This window comes from Salvelinus alpinus, chromosome 32 (assembly GCF_045679555.1).
Source record: "Salvelinus alpinus chromosome 32, SLU_Salpinus.1, whole genome shotgun sequence".
Lineage (NCBI taxonomy): Eukaryota > Metazoa > Chordata > Actinopteri > Salmoniformes > Salmonidae > Salvelinus > Salvelinus alpinus.
The window spans coordinates 15561863-15584311 of NC_092117.1; the positions used below are offsets into that span (position 1 = coordinate 15561863).

General features: G+C 44.1%; 1 protein-coding gene across 1 annotated transcript in view; it reads right to left on the reverse strand.

Moving 5' to 3' along the window:
- The window catches only part of rin2a (Ras and Rab interactor 2a), a 68877-nt gene that overhangs the window by 6599 nt on the left and 39829 nt on the right, over window positions 1-22449 (reverse strand). Inside the window, exons 5-8 of the mRNA XM_071380527.1 lie at window positions 22076-22187; window positions 21088-21160; window positions 18385-18476; window positions 6788-8317 (exon numbers count right to left, since the gene is read on the reverse strand). Coding sequence (XP_071236628.1) covers window positions 6788-8317; window positions 18385-18476; window positions 21088-21160; window positions 22076-22187 — 1807 coding nt within the window. The remainder of the gene's footprint in view (window positions 1-6787; window positions 8318-18384; window positions 18477-21087; window positions 21161-22075; window positions 22188-22449) is intronic.

Consider the following 22449-nt stretch of genomic DNA (forward strand, 5'->3'; position numbering starts at 1 on the left):
AGAACACCAAGATTGGCAAATTCGCCACTGGCGCCCTGTGCTCTTCACAGATGAAAGCAGGTTCACACTGAGCACGTGACAGAGTCTGGAGATGCCGTGGAGAACGTTCTGCCTGCAACATCCTCCAGCATGACCGGTTTGGCGGTGGGTCAGTCATGGTGTGGGGTGGCATTTCTTTGGGGGGCCGCACAGCCCTCCATGTGCTCGCCAGAGGTAGCCTGATTGCCATTAGGTACCGAGATGAGATCCTCAGACCCCTTGTGAGACCATATGCTGGTGCGGTTGGCCCTGGGTTCCTCCTAATGCAAGACAATGCTAGACCTCATGTGGCTGGAGTGTGTAGTTCCTGCAAGAGGAAGGCATTGATGCTATGGACTGGCCCGCCCGTTCCCCAGACCTGAATCCAATTGAGCACATCATGTCTCGCTCCATCCACCAACGCCACGTTGCACCACAGACTGTCCAGGAGTTGGCGGATGCTTTAGTCCAGGTCTGGGAGGAGATCCCTCAGGAGACCATCCGCCACCTCATCAGGAGCATGCCCAGGCGTTGTAGGGAGGTCACACAGGCACGTGGAGGCCACACACACTACTGAGCCTCATTTTGACTTGTTTTAAGGACATTACATCAAAGTTGGATCAGCCTGTAGTGTGGTTTTCCACACAGTGTGACTCCAAATCCAGACCTCCATGGGTTGATAAATTTGATTTCCATTGATCATTTTAGTGTGCTTTTGTTGTCAGCACATTCAACTATGTGAAGAAAAAAGTATTTAATAAGAATATTTCATTCATTCAGATCTAGGATGTGTTATTTTAGTGTTCCCTTAATTTTTTTGAGCAGTGTATATAAAATGGCTGTGTCTGTTCACAGTCCCCTTTGTGCAGTAAAGTGTTTTTCTATCTGTTTTTTTGAATCTGGTATTATTGCCAGCTTGAGTTACCTGGGGTTGCAGAGAGTTCCATGTAGTCATGGCTCTATTTAATACTGTGCATTTACCAGCCTCTGTTCTGGACCTGGGGACTGTGGTAGAGCAAGCCTGGTACCTTTTAGTTCTGTTAAAGTGGTTAAAAGCCCTGGAATGCAGTGCCAGCACTAAAAGACCTCAGGCCTGCGGTTGGGCTCAGTGCATGTTTCCCAGTGGGAGCACACATGTACACACACACGCACCCATACAAATCCCCCGTGGCCTTTGTTTTTGCATGCACGTTATTTTCAAGTTTCGCTGGACTGGTCTTTAAAACAATGTGCCTCCAGCTACTGTCCTTCCTTACATACTGGTACCGCTTATAACTCTGGTCATTAGCACTGTGGAATGTAATAACATGGAACCGTGGAGGGTTAGCATGCTGTAGTGTACTAATGCACAGGGATGCAAACTGGTGAGGGCTCAAAAAGGTGACACTTTTTTATTTTTTGTTAACCTCACTAGGGTATGTGTCCCACCTCGTCAACAGCCAGTGAAACTGCAGGGCGCCAAATTCAAAACAACAGAAATCTCATAATTAATATTCCTCAAACATACAGGTATTTTACACCATTTTAAAGATACACTTGTTGTAAATCCAGCCACAGTGTCCGATTTCAAAAAGGCTTTACGACGAATGCACACCAAACGATTATGTTAGGTCAGAGCCAAGGTCACAGAAAAACACAGCCACTCCTCTCTTTGGCTGGAAAAATGGCTGTGTTTTTCTATGGCTATGTACTGACCTAACATAATCGTTTGGTGTGCTTTGGTGCTTTCGCCGTAAATCCTTTCTGAAATCAGACATGTTGGCTGGATTCACAACAAATGTAGCTTTAATTTGGTGTCTTTTATGTGTGATTTCATGAAAGTTAGATTTTTATAGTAATATATTTGAATTTGGCGCGCTGCATTTTTACTGGCTTTTGGCCAAGTGGGACGTTAGCGTCCCACATATCCTAGAGAAGTTAAACTCACAGACATCATTCAAACAGTTTTAGAAACACAGTGTTTTCTATGCAAATATACTAATTATATGCATATTCTAGCTTTTATGGCCGAGTAGCAGGCAGTTTAATTTGGGCACGCTTTTCATCCAAAATTCAGAATGCTGCCCCCTACCCTAGTGAAGTTAAACAAAGAATATAATCTACATGATCAGTCTGTGTGTAAAATAAAAGGTGGTTAATGTGAACCTAACTCACAGCTAAACATTTTAAAGAAAGCAATCCAATGTTATTTGTTGCCTAGACTTTACTGCAAATGACACTCAAGGTCTTGAGAAAAAAACAATACACTAATATTACAGTTAGCCATGACAGCCTTTATAATAGAACACTTGAACACACACATAAATACTGCACTTGGGGAAAAACATCTTAAAGTAGAAATAGAATGAAACAAACAGGCATTCTATTTCTGCTCTATTATAGTGGCCACTATAGACATTGATCAAGTGCACAAGGCTGCATGTGTGCAAAAATAACATTCACTGAGTAGAGTTCAAGTGAGTTCAAAAAATGAGTTCAAAAGATATAATCCCCCTCACTCTCTCTCTCTCTCACACACACGTTACTGTCAAGTTCAATTTCAACACAACAAAAACAATATCTTTGGGCTACACTGCACATTATACACTTTCTGCATGAGGACATCTGTTCTACAATGTGCCAGCAAAAGTGAGAGAGGGAAAGTGTGTGGTGTTCCTTTCACCTCTAGTGGCATCCAGCTTAAGCCAGGCCCAGCTACACTTGATCCCTGAATCCACTTGTTTAACAAGCAACGCCTCATTTTCACCTAATTCTCTCATTCTGAAAATGAACCACATAAGTTACTGTAGAGGGAAACATTAGTTCATGGTGATTAATTCGTTGGCTAGTTAACATTTCACAGATTGCCAGGGTCCAGTAAGCAACTAACGCGTTATAACTTGAATGCAAGGGGTCGTATACCAGTTAATACTGTAATGAAACAGGCAGGGAGCAGGTCTCGAACCCTCGACCTTGTAGCCCGAAGTCCAGCGCGCTATCGACTGTGACACAAAAGCATGCTCAAGTGGCAGAGTCAATATCCGCGCTTATAAACCCAGGGTCGTTACACTACTATAGCGAATTGGTTAGGTTACTAATGTTAGCTCATCTGATGTTGTAACGTTAGCTAGCTAACGTTAGATGTCTGACTTTATTAGCAAGCTAATTTTCACACCATAGACTCAATTATTTGATCAGATGAGTTGGCTAATGTTGCTCAACATTTCTCTGGCTAGCTAACGGAGAATTCGATCCAACTTATCTAGCAAGATTCTTAACAATGCTAATACTTGTTCCACCACACTTTCTCCCTCACCTCAAACTTTCCAAATGGCAGTTATTTTTCCGTTACAGTTCATGAAGTACGCTTCATCACCTTCTCACCCCCGTCTCCGTGGTCAGGCTTCTCACCTAACGTTACCTCTTCGTTATTGTTCAGGGGACTCGCTGCTGTAACTGCCTTACTACTCTCTGCTGTCTTTCCAGAGCGCACGCTGATGCTGTAACTAGCAAATTGGTTGTCTCTTCTCTCTTCAGACGCTTGCTGCGCTGCATTCTGTTATGTGAACGATTGGCTGAGCCTTGGATACAGCCAGTATAGCTCCAAAACGCGCATCACTCGTTTGCTTACAGCCAGTAGTGATCCCCCCAACTTTTCTCATCGGATCTACCCGAATCACGTAGGTCACCTATTTTGGATTCAAAACGGCGAATTTCGCCCGAAAGGTGACTAGTTTGCATCCCTGAATGCAGTTGTTAAACTCACTGTATGGCTTACAACACATGCTAGATGAGTACATGCTGGATGAGCAGGTGGTCTTTAGAAAAGTCAGAGGTCAATGTGAGTAAGTGGGAGTTTGATGAGTGGTGTGAGAGGGGACACAGAGGAGCTATCCCACTTAGGAGGGACTTTTCATCAGCCATGGTCACACACTTATTTCCCATTAAGCCACTTAACAGACACGCAAACTCACGGTACGTACTGAGGGCCACTTCCGCTTCAAATACACATCTCCCCACCAAAACAACCTCCCTCACCCACAATCTCACTCAACACATCCTCCCTGCAGAGCTTGCACGTGAACCGGGTGGAGGAAGGGACAGACAGACGAGAAGTGAATCCATTCTCACATCCCACACCTTTCATTTACATTTAAGTCATTTAGCAGACGCTCTTATCCAGAGCGACTTACAATTTGGTGCATTCACCTTATGATATCCAGTGGAACAACCACTTTACAATAGTGCATCTAACTCTTTTAAGGGGGGGGAGGGGGGTTAGAAGGATTACTTTATCCTATCCTAGGTATTCCTTAAAGAGGTGGGGTTTCAGGTGTTTCCGGAAGGTGGTGATTGACTCCGCTGACCTGGCGTCGTGGGGGAGTTTGTTCCACCATTGGGGTGCCAGAGCAGCGAACAGTTTTGACTGGGCTGAGCGGGAGCTGTACTTCCTCAGAGGTAGGGAGGCGAGCAGGCCAGAGGTGGATGAACGCAGTGCCCTTGTTTGGGTGTAGGGCCTGATCAGAGCCTGAAGGTACGGAGGTGCCGTTCCCCTCACAGCTCCGTAGGCAAGCACCATGGTCTTGTAGCGGATGCGAGCTTCAACTGGAAGCCAGTGGAGAGAGCGGAGGAGCGGGGTGACGTGAGAGAACTTGGGAAGGTTGAACACCAGACGGGCTGCGACGTTCTGGATGAGTTGTAGGGGTTTAATGGCACAGGCAGGGAGCCCAGCCAACAGCGAGTTGCAGTAATCCAGACGGGAGATGACAAGTGCCTGGATTAGGACCTGCGCCGCTTCCTGTGTGAGGCAGGGTCGTACTCTGCGAATGTTGTAGAGCATGAACCTACAGGAACGGGTCACCGCCTTGATGTTAGTTTCCAGCGCCATCATGCCGCCACATAGTGACAGATTGCCTCAATGTGCGTCACAGAGAGGCAAACACGGGTTCACACACACAGCGCAAACAGTAATCCCCTGTCAGTATATTCACTATAGCTCTCAACACAACTTTGAATAGATCTCTAATAGCTCACACTATTCTTGTCACATTTCCCCAAAAGTCACAGTGTGTAAAAATAGCCCTGTAATCTAGAGGTATGGTAAGGTCATCCAATCTGAGCTGTCGCCAAATTCAGGGCTGCAGCTGATATGGACTCTGTTTACTTCCTCGTGAGTACTCTGCCTGAAGATAGGCTACCCTCGTACATTTCCAACAGCCCCCAATCTTCCCCCTTCATGTCCCTATTGTTTATTATCTATAGAAAAATTTACCCCTAGCCCCTACATAATACTTGTGAGTCCTAAATTAATGGTGTTCATATGGGGAAATTTCCACCTAGCCTAACAGAGGGCCATGTGGAGCAAGCCATCGCTAATGTCTGTCCAATCCTTTCAGATCTACATGAAGTGCTTAGGGTCTAGGGGTGGAGTCGGAATTGGGCAATAGAGTCTCCCTTCCACAAACTCCTTACAGGCCTATAAACAGAGCTTCAAAACAACTTGTTGCTCAACTTGGCACTGAGCATAGCAATGAAGCCAAAAGAAGGAAAAACTGCCAAGTGGGATAATTTAAGGAGACACAAGGGTCCCATTCTCCCCCCTTCCTCTTCGCCCCTCTCTCTCTCCATGCTCTTGCCTCATACACCCACAGACAAATGCAAATGCTGTTAACACAGAAAGGGATAGAAAAAGAGGGAGAGATTTAGCGGTTTGCAACAAAGGCTCTGTCTGTGATTGGAAGTGGGAGAGTTGGAGAAGGATAGAAAGAGAAGAGAAGTGATGGTCGAGCGGGAGAAGTTTGCTTACTTGGCAAACAGCCACTGAAGCACATCTGGAGAGGCAATTAATTCAGCTAAACTGAAAACACTTTCTGCTGCAACAAAAACATTGCGTAACAATTCTGATTACCAAACACTGCAAGAAAACGAATCGTGATGTATGAAATCCTTGGATTAGTTGTCTTTGTCTTAAAGAGAGCCATCTCTTTGATGATTGCTCCTGACACACAGTAAAACAGGAGAATGGTTTTGTAAGGATCAAATACACCTCCCATGTGTTTTACTGCCTCACAGCTCTATGGTATATTGTCTTCTTCCTCTGCCAACTTTGAAAAGGACCAGTGGGAACAGGTTAGTTCACAGAAGGATCCTCTCTGGCTGAAACATGCGTTTTCACTGTTTACATTTGGGCCAGTTTCTAATCCCAATAACTCCCACACATGAATACCATGGCCTTTCTCTAAGCCCCTCCCCTGGGCAGGTGTTTGACATGCCAGTGTGTCATAAAGGCCAAGAATAACACTATCTAAATGCTAGCACTGTTGTCTCACTAGCAATAAAGTATCACAATCTCTTGTATCCCATTGGTTACCCAGTTTGTCTGTAACTCAACTCCTGCTGCTTCACCGACCACAACCTCTATTCTGAGATGCATTCCAAAGAACTGTAATCATGCTGACCAAAACCGCCACCTCACACACAGACTTGCATACTGAGCTGCTCTCGCCCTGGCTATAGGCATACATAGTGTTGTCCAGTTGGCATATTTTCAGATATGACGGTTTATGATTTTCTTTAGTCGTTTGGTTGTTTCAATGTCAAATATGAACCATTTCAGAGATGACGATGGAACAACTTCCTAACAAGTTCAACGTACATTTTTACTGTAACAGCAAACTATCAACTTTTATGCAACGGTTAACCAACATTGACTGGTGTGATGTCCAATAGATGCACAAATGTTGTATAACAGTAAAAACCCACACATTCTTACACACCCCTTGCTACTCACCGATCTGGTCCTCTGGGATGAGTGACTCGATGGGGGGCTCCAGCTCAGAGCTCTGCCGCAGGTAGCTCTTCATCTGGGTGATGAACTGGCGTAGCGTCTGCAGCAACTCCAGTCCTGATGCGTGGCACTGCCAGGCCTGGCTGCCGCCTCCCTCCTGCAGGAAGCTCAAGTAGTCCTGCACCAGGCAGCCGAAGTAAGAGCCCTTATCCCTCGACAGCTCCAGGACTCTCCGTATGGCCCGTTTCTCTGGGGTCATCAGCGAGTTGAACACCCCACTCATCTTACGGAGGTGGCCCCTGAGGGCCCGCTGGATGACCATGGCCCCGGCACTGGCTCGCCGTTTGGTGCGCAGCCCGGGAGGGGTGATGGTCAGGTCCTGGTCTTGGTCGCTCTCCATGCTCCCGCCGAAGTCTGCTTCGTCTTCATCATCATCATCTTCCTCCATGCTGCTGTAGGGGTGGGTGAGGGGGGGCAGGACCAGGTTGTTGGTGGTGGGGGGGCTGGGTTCAGGGAGAGGGGGGAAGAAGCCCTGGGAAAAATCTAGTGAGTCGGCAGAGGATTCCGTGGAAAGGCTCATGTCGCTCAAGCGCTGCACACTGTCCCCTCTTCCTCCTCTTCCTTCCTCTCGACGGGAGGGGGCTGGGTCTTGAGTGGACGGACTGTTTCCCTCTGTGTTGTCGTCAGGGGTGGTGGCGTTTCTCAGTGACAGCTTAGCCAGACTGAGAGAAATGGCGTTCTCGATAGTCTGGTCATCGAGAGCAAGATGGCAGTCGACGTCGCTTGGCGGCGTGGGTTTCGGCCTACTTGGAGAGGAGGAGAGGGACAAGGGGATAGAGATGGGGGCACTGATGCTGAGCTTCTTAGGAGGGGAGGATAAGAGGAAAGAAGAGGATGGACTGATGCTGAGAGAGGAGCCCAGGCGGGAGAGAAGGCTACTGCCCTTCTCTCTTTCTCCTCCTTTCTCCTTCTCTCCCACCCTGTCCTTCTCTTTGGGGGGGTTGATCCAGGATATCTTCTCAGGCATGCTGCACTGGCGTCGAGGAGGGGCAGGGCGACGTGGGGCACAGTGGGGAGGTGGGGGGCGAGGCGGTGGTGGGCGGGACACGCTCTTAGCCTGGCTCACACTGTTGTTATGATGCTGGAGGATGTTACCAGGGCTAGGACTCTGAGGGCTGTTGCTAGGGGGTTGAGAGCTGTTTGTGCAGTTGATAAGTTGCTCTGGGTTGCTGGTACAGTGCTGTTGAACTTGTACCGTTGTTGCTGTAGTTGTTGTAGTACTATTGTTGTTTAGGTGGTGGGGGTTGTTGTAGTGGCTGGTGGAGGAGGGAGGGGTGTGGTTGCCCCCCTCTAGGTTGTGAACCTTCAGGAAGAGGGGGTTGATGAAGCAGAGAGCCCCGTTGGACTGGGAACACTCAACCTGGGACGGGGTGCGGGTGACCAGGGGGCTGGGTGATTGGTCCTGGATGGTTGTCCCGGACAACCGGGAGACAGAACTCTTGCTCCTGCAGCAATGCTCAGAGTCCCAGAAGCCTGCAGGGCAGAGACAGGAGAGAGAGACAATCAGAACAGTCAGACACTACAACAGCAACATTACTGAAAGATATAGCGCTGAGTGATTAGTGCTTTTTGACGTCGGTTCGATCTTAATTGTTTTTATACATATAAAAAAAAAATCTGTTTTCTATTTCCATAAGTTTTTTAAACATTAAATGCACTATGCATTAGTGTTGCACGGTATACCTGTACCACGGTAATATCACGGTACCAAAACGTCATGATACAAACATTTTAGAATACCGCAGTACCGTTTCATATGATACTACCAACTTTTTCCAGCCCTACCAATCTAAAGAACCCGCTGGTGCCTGTTATAAAATGTTTAGAAAGTCAGTTTGGTTTATAAATCCAGTTGAATTTAAGCAACAGCCATTAGTCTCTAATATGCACAGGTCTAATAATATCCATTTCGCTTTAATGTTCATATAACATGGCAGCTGTAATCAGCCAGGCCCATCCCCTACCAGCCCTCACTCACCTGCTTCTCTCCGTCCACTCTTTTTTTTAAACCTGTATTTAACTAGGCAAGTCAGTTAAGAACAAATTCTTATTTACAATGACGGCCTACCCCGTTCAAACCCAGATGACGCTGGGCCAATTGTGCGCCACCCTATGGGACTCCCAATCACGGCCGGATATGATACAGCCTGGATTCGTACCAGGGACACCTCTTGCACTGAGATGCAGTGCCTTAGACCGCTGTGCCATTCGGGAGCCATCTGTGTCGATTCCTCCATCAGTTTTAAAAATATATAATTTAGTACTGATGGCGAGCGGGGATGCAGACCCTGATGAGTCTTCTGTTAGATTTGTAAATTTGCTACATTGGAGCAGCGCAAAGCAAGCAATGTTGATACATTGTATCATTTCATCGTCTGTTATAACGAAGAGCACAGACCAGTCTGAGGAGACTTTGCAAGTTCCCCCGTGATGCAGCCTCAGTGTCAGAGGGGAAATGGAGCACGGCTTCGTGAAAGGCATGCTTGCAGCTTTACAGCGAATAAAACGACTTGTCTAGTCTAAACGGTTAAAAAAAATATCACCCATATTACCGGAGATGCCTTTTTTCTCCTACCGTGATTCGCACGCATTTTACATAATTTCACAAACCATGTCGTGGGCCGTTTTAAACTAATCGCGGGTCGCCAATTACTGGTTTGATAACAATGTTGTTCTAGCTAAAAACCTGGTAACTTGAGTAGGTTTAGGCAAATTTGATTGACAGGAAGAAAGGAAAATAATCTGATGTGCTTCAAAAGGTAGGATTCATATAGACCGAATGTAAGCCTAAACTAAACCAAAAATCTATTTCTTTCTGGTGCTCCTTCAATTCTGTTTTGAGCCTATCGTTTTAAAAACTGGGAGCAGTGTATGTATTGGTGGGAGATAGAGTGGTGTGTGTGTATATGAGAGTGAGGGAGAGAGTGTGTGTGTGTTAACTGAAGAGTAAAGAAGGTTTGATGCAGTGTTTTCCCCTTATACATGCATATAATGACATGCAGATCATTATCCATGTATACAGCGAGCAGGGGGTAAATCTGCCGTTTTGGACCCCATTGCTATCCACCCAATTATCCTTGACTCCAGACACCCTCTTACCAGGCTCCTCATCAAGAGTTATGATGAGAGGCTTCTCCACCCAGGGCCAGAGAGGGTCTATGGGGAGATGAGGCAGAAGTACTGGATACTTGGAGGACGAGGAGCCATTCGTAAGCACCAATACGCCTGCGTAGAATGTCAGATGGCGGGCCGGAGCCACTGTGCCCAAAATGGCAGATTTACCCCTTTTGGTCAACAGGAGTAGATTGCGTTGGCCCCTTGACGATCAAGCTAGGTCGTCGAGTGGAAAAGCGCTGGGGCATTCTATTCAAATGTTTGACAACTAGGTGTGTCCACCTGGACCTACTGGAGAGTTTGGATACTGAAGCCTTCCTCATGGCCCTACGGCGGTTTCTCCCCCGACGGGGGAAACCCTACGAGATCCTGGCTGACAGAGGCACAAACTTCAAGGCAGGAGAAGCCAGGTTGGCTTCCAAGCCATGGAACCCAGCCTCCAGGATCAGCTGATGGACCAACAAATCTAATTCAAATTTAACCCTCCAGGAGCTCCTCATTTTGGAGGAACATGGGAGCGAAAGATCAAATCTGTAAAGATGGCCTTACGAGTCGTCCTGGGGGACCAAACTGTCACTGAAACGGTCTTGCGGACCGTCCTGATAGAGGTGGAAGGGATATTGAACTCCAAACCCTTGGGATATCTCTCTGCAGACATCGCTGACCCCGATCCGGTTACACCGAATACGCTCTTGATGGGACGCCGAGATGCGTCACTTCCTCAAGCAATGTATGTTGATACCAACCTCGTTGGCAGATGCCGGTGGCGACACAGCCAGATCTTGGCTGACCATTTCTGGGCCCGATTCAGTCGGGATTACCTACCAAGTCTACAGCACAGAGGGAAATGGCGGAGACCCTCAGCTCAGCTGCCTCGAGCCTCCTGGCCGGTGGGATATATCACTAAGACCATGCCTGGGACCGATGGTCACGTTAGATCTGTGGAGATCCAGGTAAAGAACCGGCCATATATCCGGCCAGTTGCTCGACTAGTTCCTCTCCCTGAGATGACAGAGGACGGGGAGCAATGAGCCTTTTTGAGGAGTGTGGAATTTAACAAATTTCCAAGGTGGCTGTAGAAAAGGCCCATGGAGTTGGAGGAATAATCCTTTAATTCATGGCCACTTACTCAGCTGGGCCAGAGCGCTTTAATTAGGTCAGGTGGCAATGACCGACAGATCTCATCCACATAAAAGGAGGAAAACGGCATCGCCTGATCTCGCTGCTTTCTCTTCCTTAACTCCGTCTGCTCCAGAAGTTCTGTGCGTCCATGAATCCACGTAAGTCCACCGACTCTGTTACCTTTCATCTGAACTATCTGTTGCGATCGGGAGAGTGGGCCATCAGTTATTGTTTATAGTTATTACCGCGGAGCGCGGCTTGGAGAGCACGCTTCAAACATATTGTGTAATATGAATGGTCAATGATCACAGCCCTACGGATCATCATAGGCCAATTATGCAATCGATATGGTTAATATGTACTGAAATGAATTACATGTACACATGAAGACAATGGAAAGGGTGAAATGAGAAACATCATTGTTTGCTAACTGATCGACTTTGATATCAAACTAAAGGGGATTATAGATTGAATAACCATTCACTGTTTGTATTTTTCATGATTTATGATAAATAGTTACGAGCCTAAATGACTCACGGATGATTACTATTGACTTCTTAATGAACTGGATTGTTGAATTCCCTAAATTATGTTAATAATGAATGATTGTTATGATTTGATCTTTGTGATTATGAATTTGATTGGATACATGTTATTTTGTTTCCTTTGTTATGCAGCACAGACTACCCAGTAAATATACCACTTTATGGTTAAAGGAATTCCTGCCTCAGTCTCATCCATTCCTCTGTCACCTGACACGTGACCACATGTTCATCTTCACTGTCAGTCATCCTATCTGTCCAGCTACCCACACAGATTCCACTAATCTTTCAATTCCTACCTCCCATTCCTCCAGCCAAGTAACTGGTAGGCCTTAGCAAATATGAGCAAATCAGCCAGTCTATACAGTATTCTATTATACACTGAAAACTGTGAAGTTAAATTCAATGTGAAACTACTTGGTATTGTGATACTTGGCCTGGTATCGTGTCATTTGTAAAATGTTGGTATCCAGACAAGCCTACTATGCATTATGTGGGTTGAATGCTGTAACAGACTAAAACAATTAATAAAAGTCAGATGATAGTAGTGGCTTCCCATTACTGCTTATCACTTAACCATCATTTATTCACATCACTTTAATAAAATATTTCAGTTATTGTGTAAATGACATTTGTTTTATTTGATGACTATTATTTCATCCAACTCAACATCTCTATAGAGCTGCTGTCTGACAAAGTCACTATTTAGTAGTTCTTCAAAGTAAATAAGGCATACTTTTATACCAACATTCAATCACTTAGATCATGTATTTTCCCGGGGAGAAATGAAGCAACTGCTCTGTCGCGCATTCTTCTCTCTGTTCTCTCCCTCTCCGTGTCTGCCCCCCACACACTAATCTAACGTAGCAGGCATAAAAGAAACAGACAAGTAGGCGCGCAATAGATTATGGTCATTGTAGTTAATTACCACGTTTTCTGTGGGAATTATATAAAATATTGGCCTGTTGGAAACTATAACTCCCTATTACATTGCACATCTTATTCTAAAATGGATTCAGATTTCTTTCCTCAATCTACACACAATACCCCATAATGACAAAGCAAAAACAGTAAAAAAAAAACTGAAATAACATTTATATAAGCATTCAGACTCTTTACTTTGTTGAAGCATCTTAGGGAGTGATTACAGCCTCTCTTCTTGGGTATGACACTACAAGATTGGCACACCTGTATTTGGGGAGTTTCTCCCATTCTTCTCTGCAGATCCTCTCAGGTTGGATGGGGAGCGTCTCTGCACAGCTATTTTTCAGGTCTCGCCAGAGATGTTCGATCGGATTCAAGTCCGTGCTCTGGCTGGGCCACTCAAGGACATTCAGAGACTTATCCCGAAGCCACTCCTGTGTTGTCTTGGCTGTGTGCTTAGGGTCGTTGTCCTGTTGGAAGGTGAACCTTTGCCCCAGTTTGAGGTCCTGGGCGCTCTGGAACAGGTTTTCATCAAGGATCTCTCTGTACTTTGCTTCGTTCATCTTTTCCTCGATTCTAACTAGTTTCCCAGTCCCTGCCGCTGAAAAACATCCCTACGGTGAAGCATGGTGGTGGCAGCATCATGCTGTGAGTGCCAGGTTTCCTCCAGACGTGACGCTTGGCATTCAGGCCAAAGAGTTCAATCTTGATTTCATCAGACCAGATAATCTTCTTTCACATGGTCAGAGTCCTTTATGTGCCTTTTGGCAAACTCCAAGCAAGCTGTCATGTGCTTTTTACTGAGGAGTGGCTTCGGTCTGGCCACTTTACCATAAAGGCCTGATTGGTGGAGTGTTGCAGAGATGGTTGTTCCAAACTTCTTCCATTTAAGAATGATGGCGGCCACTGTGTTCTTGGGAACCTTCAATGCTGCAGACATTTTTTGGTACCCTTCCCCAGATCTGTGCCTCGACACAATCCTGTCTCTGAGCTCTACAGACAATTCAATTCCTTCGACCTCGTGGCTTGGTTTTTGCTCTGACATGTACTGTCAACTGTGGGACCTTATATGGACAGGTGTGTGCCTTTCCAAATCATGTCCAATCCATTGAATTTGCAACAGGTGGACTCCAATCAAGTTGTAGAAACATCAAGGATGATCAATGGAAACAGGATGCACCTGAGCTCAATTTCAAAACTCATAGCAAAGGGTCTGAATAGTTATGTATTAAATTTTTAAATTTTAATACATTTCTTAAAACCTGTTTTCTCTTAGTTTTTATGGGGTATTGTGTGTAAATTGCTGAGTATTTTGGGGTGGAGAAACTGTGCAATGTGCGCATTGAGCTCACTGAAAAAAACAATGAAATGGAATTCAAATAATGGAACTGACGTTGCTCAATTAGTTGTCTAAAAACCTAAAATCGCTCAGCAATAGTAAGATAACACTAACATCATGCCAATATTACGCCTACATTATTTCAATATTGCCCTAACTCACAATAACATTACTGGTCAAATGCTGCAGGAGTCAGTCATTCTGATATTACACTACAGAGCAACATTAGGATAGCATAATACTGTAATGTACAAAGTAACATGCAGTGATGTTCTACATTAACACAGAGGCTACAATAACCTGATAATAACAACGTAGTAACTGAAAAGTATGCTAATAAAACAATGCCAATACACAGACATTAGACCATCGAGTCAATTAAGCTACTGTCATCATACCACATTGCCAATGCCTACATTACAGTATTAATACAAAAGCATATTAACACATTGTTGCAAATAAGTACAACCATACCAGTCTACATAACAGCAACACAATAACATTCCAAATCAGTATGATATAACCATAGAAGACTTAGAAAGAACAGCGCTGGTCACTACTCAACACAGCCACCAACTTAGCAACCAAAGCCATGTACCAACCAAAGACACTATTGGTGCATTTCCATACAGGATTTACTCCAGTGTTTAACTCAAAAGGCTCCGAATATTCTGTTCCATCTACGCGGGCCAGGACCCGAGTACCACTGGACATTGGCTCCGGCGGACCTTCTCTTACTTGGGGCCAAAGCCAGGCCACTAGTACTTTTCAGCTTTCATTTACATAAGAGGCTAACTGTGAACTTGAACAACTTCTCACAAAGCAACTGTTTTGATTATGCAGAGGTTGTTGATTCGGCCCTTCACAAGTCCTCACGGTCAGCCCTAGCTACGGAAACACAATGTCCCTAGTATAACATAAGGGCGTATACACTAGTGTAACACTGGTGTTGCAGTCAAAAAGCAGCATATGACAGAATTAACCCACTGCAAGAAGAGACAGGTCCAACTGAAGAGCATATACTACAGAGCTGTACTAGACAGAGCCAACGCAGAAACTCTAGAACAATAAAAGACAAAGCCGTACCAGATTCAGCCAAAGTCACATCACAATGTAAGACCAGAGAAACATGGACTTACTGTTCTCACATCAGCAGACAAAGACCAGCTCTGATTTTAGTTTACTAGTGTGAGACCTCTAGAGCACACTGCCGTCCAGTCTGAAGCCTCGTTGTCATGTCTCACACACACACACAGACTGTTATGACTCACACATGATAACGAGAGCATGGGGGCGGACTGTCAACAGAGCACTCTCTCCTCCCCCCGTTTCTCGCTCGCCAGCTCTCCCGTCAGTTTTTCCTGCCCCATTCCTCCTTCAAGACTTATTTTTCTCTGCTGTTTTTGTTATTCTTCCATTTTGGCAGCTCTTGCACTTTTCACGGTTACTTTCTGGGGTGAACATTGGTTTTATAGGTGGGGTGGAGACCAAACCTGTTAGGAGGTACACCCCCAGAATTGATTTTCTCCACCTAAAGCTAATTTCCTGCATTTCTACACAATTTAAGTGATTCATAAGACTGAACTAGAGCAAATGTAATTCAATAATCAATATTTTATTGCACCTTGAACAAAATTAACAGCTTAAAAAAAAAGCAAACGTTAAGTACAAAGACTTAACTTTTGATGGTCTTAATGAAGACTCCCTCTATAGCAAACGTCTTCTAACTTAATTAGCCAGACAATATTTAATGTTTCTATGACTCCAGGATATCTTGTTTCAAAAGCCACTGTTATCTTGAGCTAACTTTAGGCAACAATAAGCCAAAAAAACAAAACAATGGAAGTGATAGGGGCAAGCTCACCATGTTCAAATGTTGTGGCCAATTCACCTCTAAGTAACTTCAAACTAAGTATTTGAGTTGATTTGTTTTGCAATTTTGAACACGGTGAGCTTGCCACTATCCCTATGGTTTGTGGTTAATCTAGCTCAAGCTAGCAGTGGCATTTGAAACAAAACAGTGGATGACAGCCTCTCCTGGCCCCAGAAGACTTAATTCAGGGCAAATGGAGAAAAAAAGTCTAAAAAGTGATGATATCCTTTAACATTTTATTTGGTTCCCTCAAAACACCAATTATAAAAACATTAGCCCTGGAACATTTAGTGTCATACCCTCAGCATATGTTTAAATGATGTGCTCAAAACAGGAGCTACACAAGAAAATCACATTTTGACTCCGCTGTGCCTTTAAGAGTGATAACACGGACCATCACACTATTTTAGGACACTTGGGGGTATCCGAAACAAATGTAATTATTTGATTACACTTTTGAATCTGGCCTTATAAATAACAAAGATGTTTCAGTCTGAATGAAGTATGCTTAGAAGTTATTGAAGTGCATCATACAGGTATTGGAAGATTCAGGAAAGCAGAAGAAAGATCAGGCAAACATTGTGTATTTCATCTTTCTTAGAACAGAATATAAATTAATTTCCTCCAGACATTCTGTGTTCCTGAGAGTCATAGATTTGAAAATAGCCAAAACGGTTCAACTGCTAAAGCCAAATTCATAGGAAGATCACAATTACATTAAATTCATTTCCCCCAGTCATTCTGTGCAATTTTGTCAGTCCCTTCTAATGAGTCCTGTGCAACACGTAAGCTTTGTGACCAACTTTTTATTTAGTTTTGTCATTACAAAATAAAAACAATCAAAGAAATGCATACAAAGACAACCCCAACCCATTGTGGGGGACATGACCCTCCCGTCCCTAGTGAAAGTTCCACCCCTGGTTACCTTTAAAGTCAGTTTTTGTTCCTTGTCAACAATAGCAGTGGTATTTCATCTTTGATATTTTGTTGGCTTCTGGAAAATATTATTGTTGAAAGTTATCTGTTCCAAACATAAAATAATAGAGGCAAAATCACTTGTCTTGGACCAAAATGTCACACATTTATCCACAAAGTGTTAACAATAACTTTGATGTGGTGGGATGTGGGGAGGCAAGGCTTAAACTGGTTGAAACAGAAACCCTGTATCCCAGGTAACACACCTGGGTTGAGTTCAGTTTGATTAAACATTTGCTATGTTGCTTGTTGGTTTGTAATGAACGTTTCCCCAAAACATTCTTCAGTGTTCTTGAACAGACTGAGGTACGTTTGCTCCGTTTGGTGGGGTGTGGCTTGAAGCAATAAGTGAGGTATTTAAAGGGCAGCGGAGTGTTCCCCAAACCACAACCCCTCCCAGTTTTTCAACTAGTCGTTCAGAACATCACCGTTTCCGTTTAATTGAACGATGCAGTACATTTTTTTCATCCTGAACACTGCCCTGAGACACTGAGGGTGTGGCCTAATGGGGGAAATGTCTTTGTCTAAAACTGGCAGCTGGGAAAATCTAGGGTGAGCTGAGGACAATGAGGGGAGGAAACCTGAAATTCAGACAGATGACAGACAAAGTGAATTCATTCTTGGCCAAAGTTTAGCCTCTTGGTAAAGAAAGACAGAAATGTCAGCTAATGGTTCGCTGCTTGAAAAAACTTCTTTATCAAGCCTTGCTAGTACGTCCAGCTACTGTGTACTTCTTTTTCAATCAAGCTCATCTTCTGACAAAGGGTTGAATAGAGACCGACAGAATGAAAGAGTTGACTTTCTCTGAAGCATAGATGGACACATCCCCATTGTATTGAATCAAACCCACGTCACAGGTGCGGTTACCGTTCCAGACGTCAGAACTCAGCAGTGGTGTCTTTTGTTCTGTCCAAAGCCACATTTCAGTGACGCGACAGCTCATCTCCAGCATGGTCACCTATATGAATGTCACTAAAATCCATGTGAACCTTCACTGACGCTCATCTACGTCCACACACACACACACACAATCATTGTTCAAGTCTCAATGCAGTCTGCTCACATTGATCATAGGGAAAAATAAACAGTGGGGCTGTTGTGTGTGAAGATCACTCGAAACCACACCAAAGGAAGGGTGTTATCAAAACAGTGTCTTTGCAGAGGCTAGTATATGCCTATACTGTATATCAACTCTTTCAGATGCAGCCAGGCAAAGTGACATCACGGCTTTGGCACAGAGAGTGGTTCATGACCGAGTCTGAGGTTTAATACCCCAGTGAGGCCTACTCAGGGGCTCCAGAGCCCCAGTGCTCTCCTGATTATGTGCCCAGCTGAGCAGCACTGATTTGGGGCTCAGAGGCATTGTTCTTATGGGTGACTCATTGAGCCATGTCACTTTGGGCTTTTACTAGTTTCACTTGGAGAATGTGGTTAAATGTGATTTACGACAACACCCCGAGGAAGAAAAGCTTGGTTTTAAACAGAACAGATTAGACCTAAGGTAGTAACAATACTTTTCTAAAGCCACTACAGTCAACTAGCAGGCAGTCAATGACCATCCAGATACAAAGTGAGGCTACACTTTTAATCTTCATGCTTCAGACATGCATTATCAATACAAACGCACAGTATCAGTCTAGTGGACACTCACCTACTCCTAGCTTGGCCACCTCCTCCAAGTCTGTTGGTGTCCTGGCTGCAGAGATGGCTTCAGGAAGCTTTAGGGTGAATGGCAAGACATCCCTAAGAGAGAGAGGCAGACAGAGTCAATATGTGAGATGAAATTGAGTGAGAAAGAAAGACAAAAAGAAAATGGAGTGAGAGAGTAAGAAATAGGGAATTAATCACTGTCCCTGCAGTGAGTCATTTAATTGGGGTGACCAAACAGCCCTTCCCTAACTAGTGTTTGTCCCATGTGTGGTTCCTTGGGCTGGAGAGAGAAGGAGTGGACACACACACACAGAGCAAGAGAGAGAGCCAGACAGACACACAGGCCAAGAGGCTCAGCACCCCACCCTGTTTCTTCCTGTGTCTCAGATAACTTATGCGTCTGAAGTGCACATTTACTAAGCTCTAATTTACATTATCATGGGAAAAAAATGTAACCAACATCATTCCAAGAGCAGAATAAGGCTGCTATTTTGTCATAGGCTGTCATATATTTAATCTGAGCCTAGAAGGAAAGTCCTTATCCTGAGGCCTGAAGGGAAGCCAAAGTAATTCCGCTACCCAAGAGCGGTAAAGCGCCTTTACTGGTTCTAACAGTAGACCTATAAGCTTTCTGCTAGCTCTGAGCAAACTGTTGGGGGAAAAATGGTGTTTGACCAAATACAATGCTATTTCTCTGTAAACATATTAACAACATACTTTCAGCATGCTTATAGAGAAGGGCACTCAACATGCACTGCACTGACACAAATGACTGATGATTGAAAGAAATTGATAAGATTGTGGGAGCTGTACTGTTAGATTTCAGTGCAGCCTTTGATATTGACCACAACCTGTTGTTGAAAAAACATATGCGTTATGGCTTTTCAACCTCTGCCATATTGTGGATTCAGAGCTATATATCTAATAGAACTGAGGGTTTTCTTTAATGGAAGCTTCTCTAATGTCAAACATGTAAAGTGTGGTGTACCGCAGGGCAGCACTCTAGGCCCTCTACTCTTTTTACTAATGACCTGGCATTAAACAAAGCATGTGTGTCCATGTATGCTGATGATTCAACCATACACATGTATGCATCAGCAAACACAGCTAATGAAGTCACTGAAACCCTTAACAAAGGGTTGCAGTCTGTTTTGGAATGGGTGGCCAATAATAAACTGGTCCTGAACATCTTTAAATCTAAGAGAATTGTATTTGGTACAAATCATTCCATAAGTTCTAGACCTCAGCTGAATCTGGTAATAGGTGGTATGGCTGTTTAACAAGTTACTTGGCGTTATCTTAGATTGTAAACTGTCAAGGTCAAAACAAATTGATTCAATGGTTGTAAAGATGGGGAGAGTTCTGTCTGTAATAAAGAGATGCTCTGGTTTTTTGACACCACACTCCAAAAAACAAGTTCTGCAGGCTCTAGTTTTGTCTAATCTTGATTATTGTCCAGTCATGTGGTCGAGTGCTGCAAGGAAATACCTAGTTAAGCAGCAGCTGGCCCAGAACAGAGCGGCACATCTTGCTCTTCAATGTAATCAGAGGGCTGATATAAATACTATGCATGCCAGTCTCTCTTGGCTAAGAGTTGATGAGACTGACTGCATCACTTCTTTTCATAAGAAACATTAATGTGTTGAATCCCAAATTGTTTTCATAGGCAACTTACACACAGCTCTGACACACACACACACACACACACACACTTACCCCACCAGACATGCTACCAGGGGTCTTTTCACAGTCCCCAAATCCAGAAAAATTCAAGAAAGCGTACAGTATTATATAGAGCCATTATTGCATGGAACTCCGTTCCATTTCATATTGCTCAAATAAACAACAAACCTGGTTTAAACAAACAGATAACGCAACACCTCACGGCACAACCCCTCTCCCCTATTTGACCTAGATAATTTGTGTGTATGCATTGATATGTAGGCTACGTGTGCCTTTAATTTAAAAAAAAATATGTAATTCTGTCCTTGAGTTGTTCTTGTCTATTCATTTGATGTATTATGTCATGTTTCATGTATTGTGTGGACCCTAGGAAGATAGCTTCTGCAACAGCTAAATGGGGATCCTAATAAAATACAAACAACTCAGTTGAAATCATACTGTACAAAGTTCATGATAATCTTTGACCCCTTATGTTTTGTTTGCAGTTTTATTCCAGTCTCTATACGTAAACACAAGCTACAGACAGTTCAAGGCCTGTTTTCTTCCTCATCGACACTTCCTGCTTTCCACCCCCCACCCCCATTGATTTGTGGCCTTGACATGTTGCCATTCACCACCACCAGACAAGAATGTGTTTTCAATCAAGCTCAACCTCCAAGTTTTAGCTAAGCTTTAATAGCATTGTTTGAAAAGCCTTGAGTTTGTTCAACTAACCAAGTCAATATATAATTAGAATTGTTATAGTTCAGACTCGACTGACATGGTTAGCTTTCTAAGAAAACAGAGCAATAGTCTCAGTGCAACAACATGAAGTGATGAGGTGGCCAGTAAATGCCATTCTCTGTACTTCAACTGAAGCATGGTTCTTTCAGTAACTTCTGGGGTCCATGTGTTCCTCTTCAAAAGGAATATGTGGTTAATAACTAGGATGAGAAAGGTAGTGTTTCTTGAGGTATGTGTGTGTGTGTGTGTGTGTGTGTGTGTGTGTGTGTGTGTGTGTGTGTGTGTGTGTGTGTGCTACCTGCTGATGCAGCAGAAGGCCACAAGACGGAACAGGTCTGCGAACCCGAGGCCCGATCCCTCCAAGGAGAATGCTGTGAAGGGATACATTTATATTTAGGGAACTTCAAAATCAGGAGCAAGGCTGTACTTGCATAATCAGAACAAAAGCATGGCAATATTCCTAGATGGGAGAAGGGAGTTGGAGTGATGTTTTCACTTGGGAACTACTATGTCATACTATATACACACACACCACTAGCATTATCATGAGAGTAGCTAACTGTTGCTCACAAGTCTGTTTTCTTGGCATGCTGGCATGGCTGAGTGGGTGTGCCTACACCTAGTAGGCATTTGGTGCATTTACAAGCTGCAACAGGCCATCAGACTTACCAGGCTACATCGCATTAGTAAAGAAAGGCAAAAATCCCTGGTGAGACATTTTCTGGGATAACACACCCAACAAATAGCCTAATAAGATTTTTCTATTCACTTCAAGAACATCAACAAGATGTGGCTATATTAAGCCTTGTTAAAGGTTAGCTTTTGTGTGACTTAACTACATAACTACTTTCACTAGGTAAGTATTAGGAAATAGGTTTTTGGGAAACTCCAAATGCTCTCGGCATTGACCTCGGAGTAGGGAAAGTGAAGTGAAAGGGGGATACCTAGTCAGTTGAATGCATTCAACTGAAATGTCTTCCACATGTAAGTAGAAAGAGAGAAGAGAATGTTGAGGCCCAGGATGACGTCACATATTGTACTAGACAGCGGTATACTGTGACAGCAACACTCAGCACTGGTGTTGATTCAGGAGGGTGAAAAACCCAAGGGGAAATGCACAGAGATCCAAAGGAATAGATTAGAATAGAATATTCAAATGATCAGAGGGAAATTGTTCTTTCTTTTTTTGTGTTGAGAATAAGCTTATAATAACCACAGGTATTTGCGGGATACATTTGGATGATAAAGATCCATAGTCGATGGGAATGAATAGGCCAGGTGCTTACTGTATTGACTCTCCTTCACAGGGAAGTCTTTGACGGGTGTCTCAGAGTCCTGATGCATACGCAGGGAGATCACCTTCCTCTGCAGGGTAGTCGACTTCCTCACCAGAAACGTCTGCAGCCAGGGGAAAAAGCAACTTGAGAAACACAGACAACAATAAAAAAGTTGAAATGCAGAATATCAGATACTTCGAAAGTTTATGTCTCCATTAGTCCTCCATTGTGTGAGATTGTCAAGGTGTCTTTGCGTATTGTGAGGTTGTTGTTGCATGAATAGGAGTTTAATGGTAGGGTCAAGTAACTGATGCACCTAAAACTTGTTTCTGTATTCCTCCTATTACCTACACGGAAATGGCTGTCAAATAAATGGCTCTGCT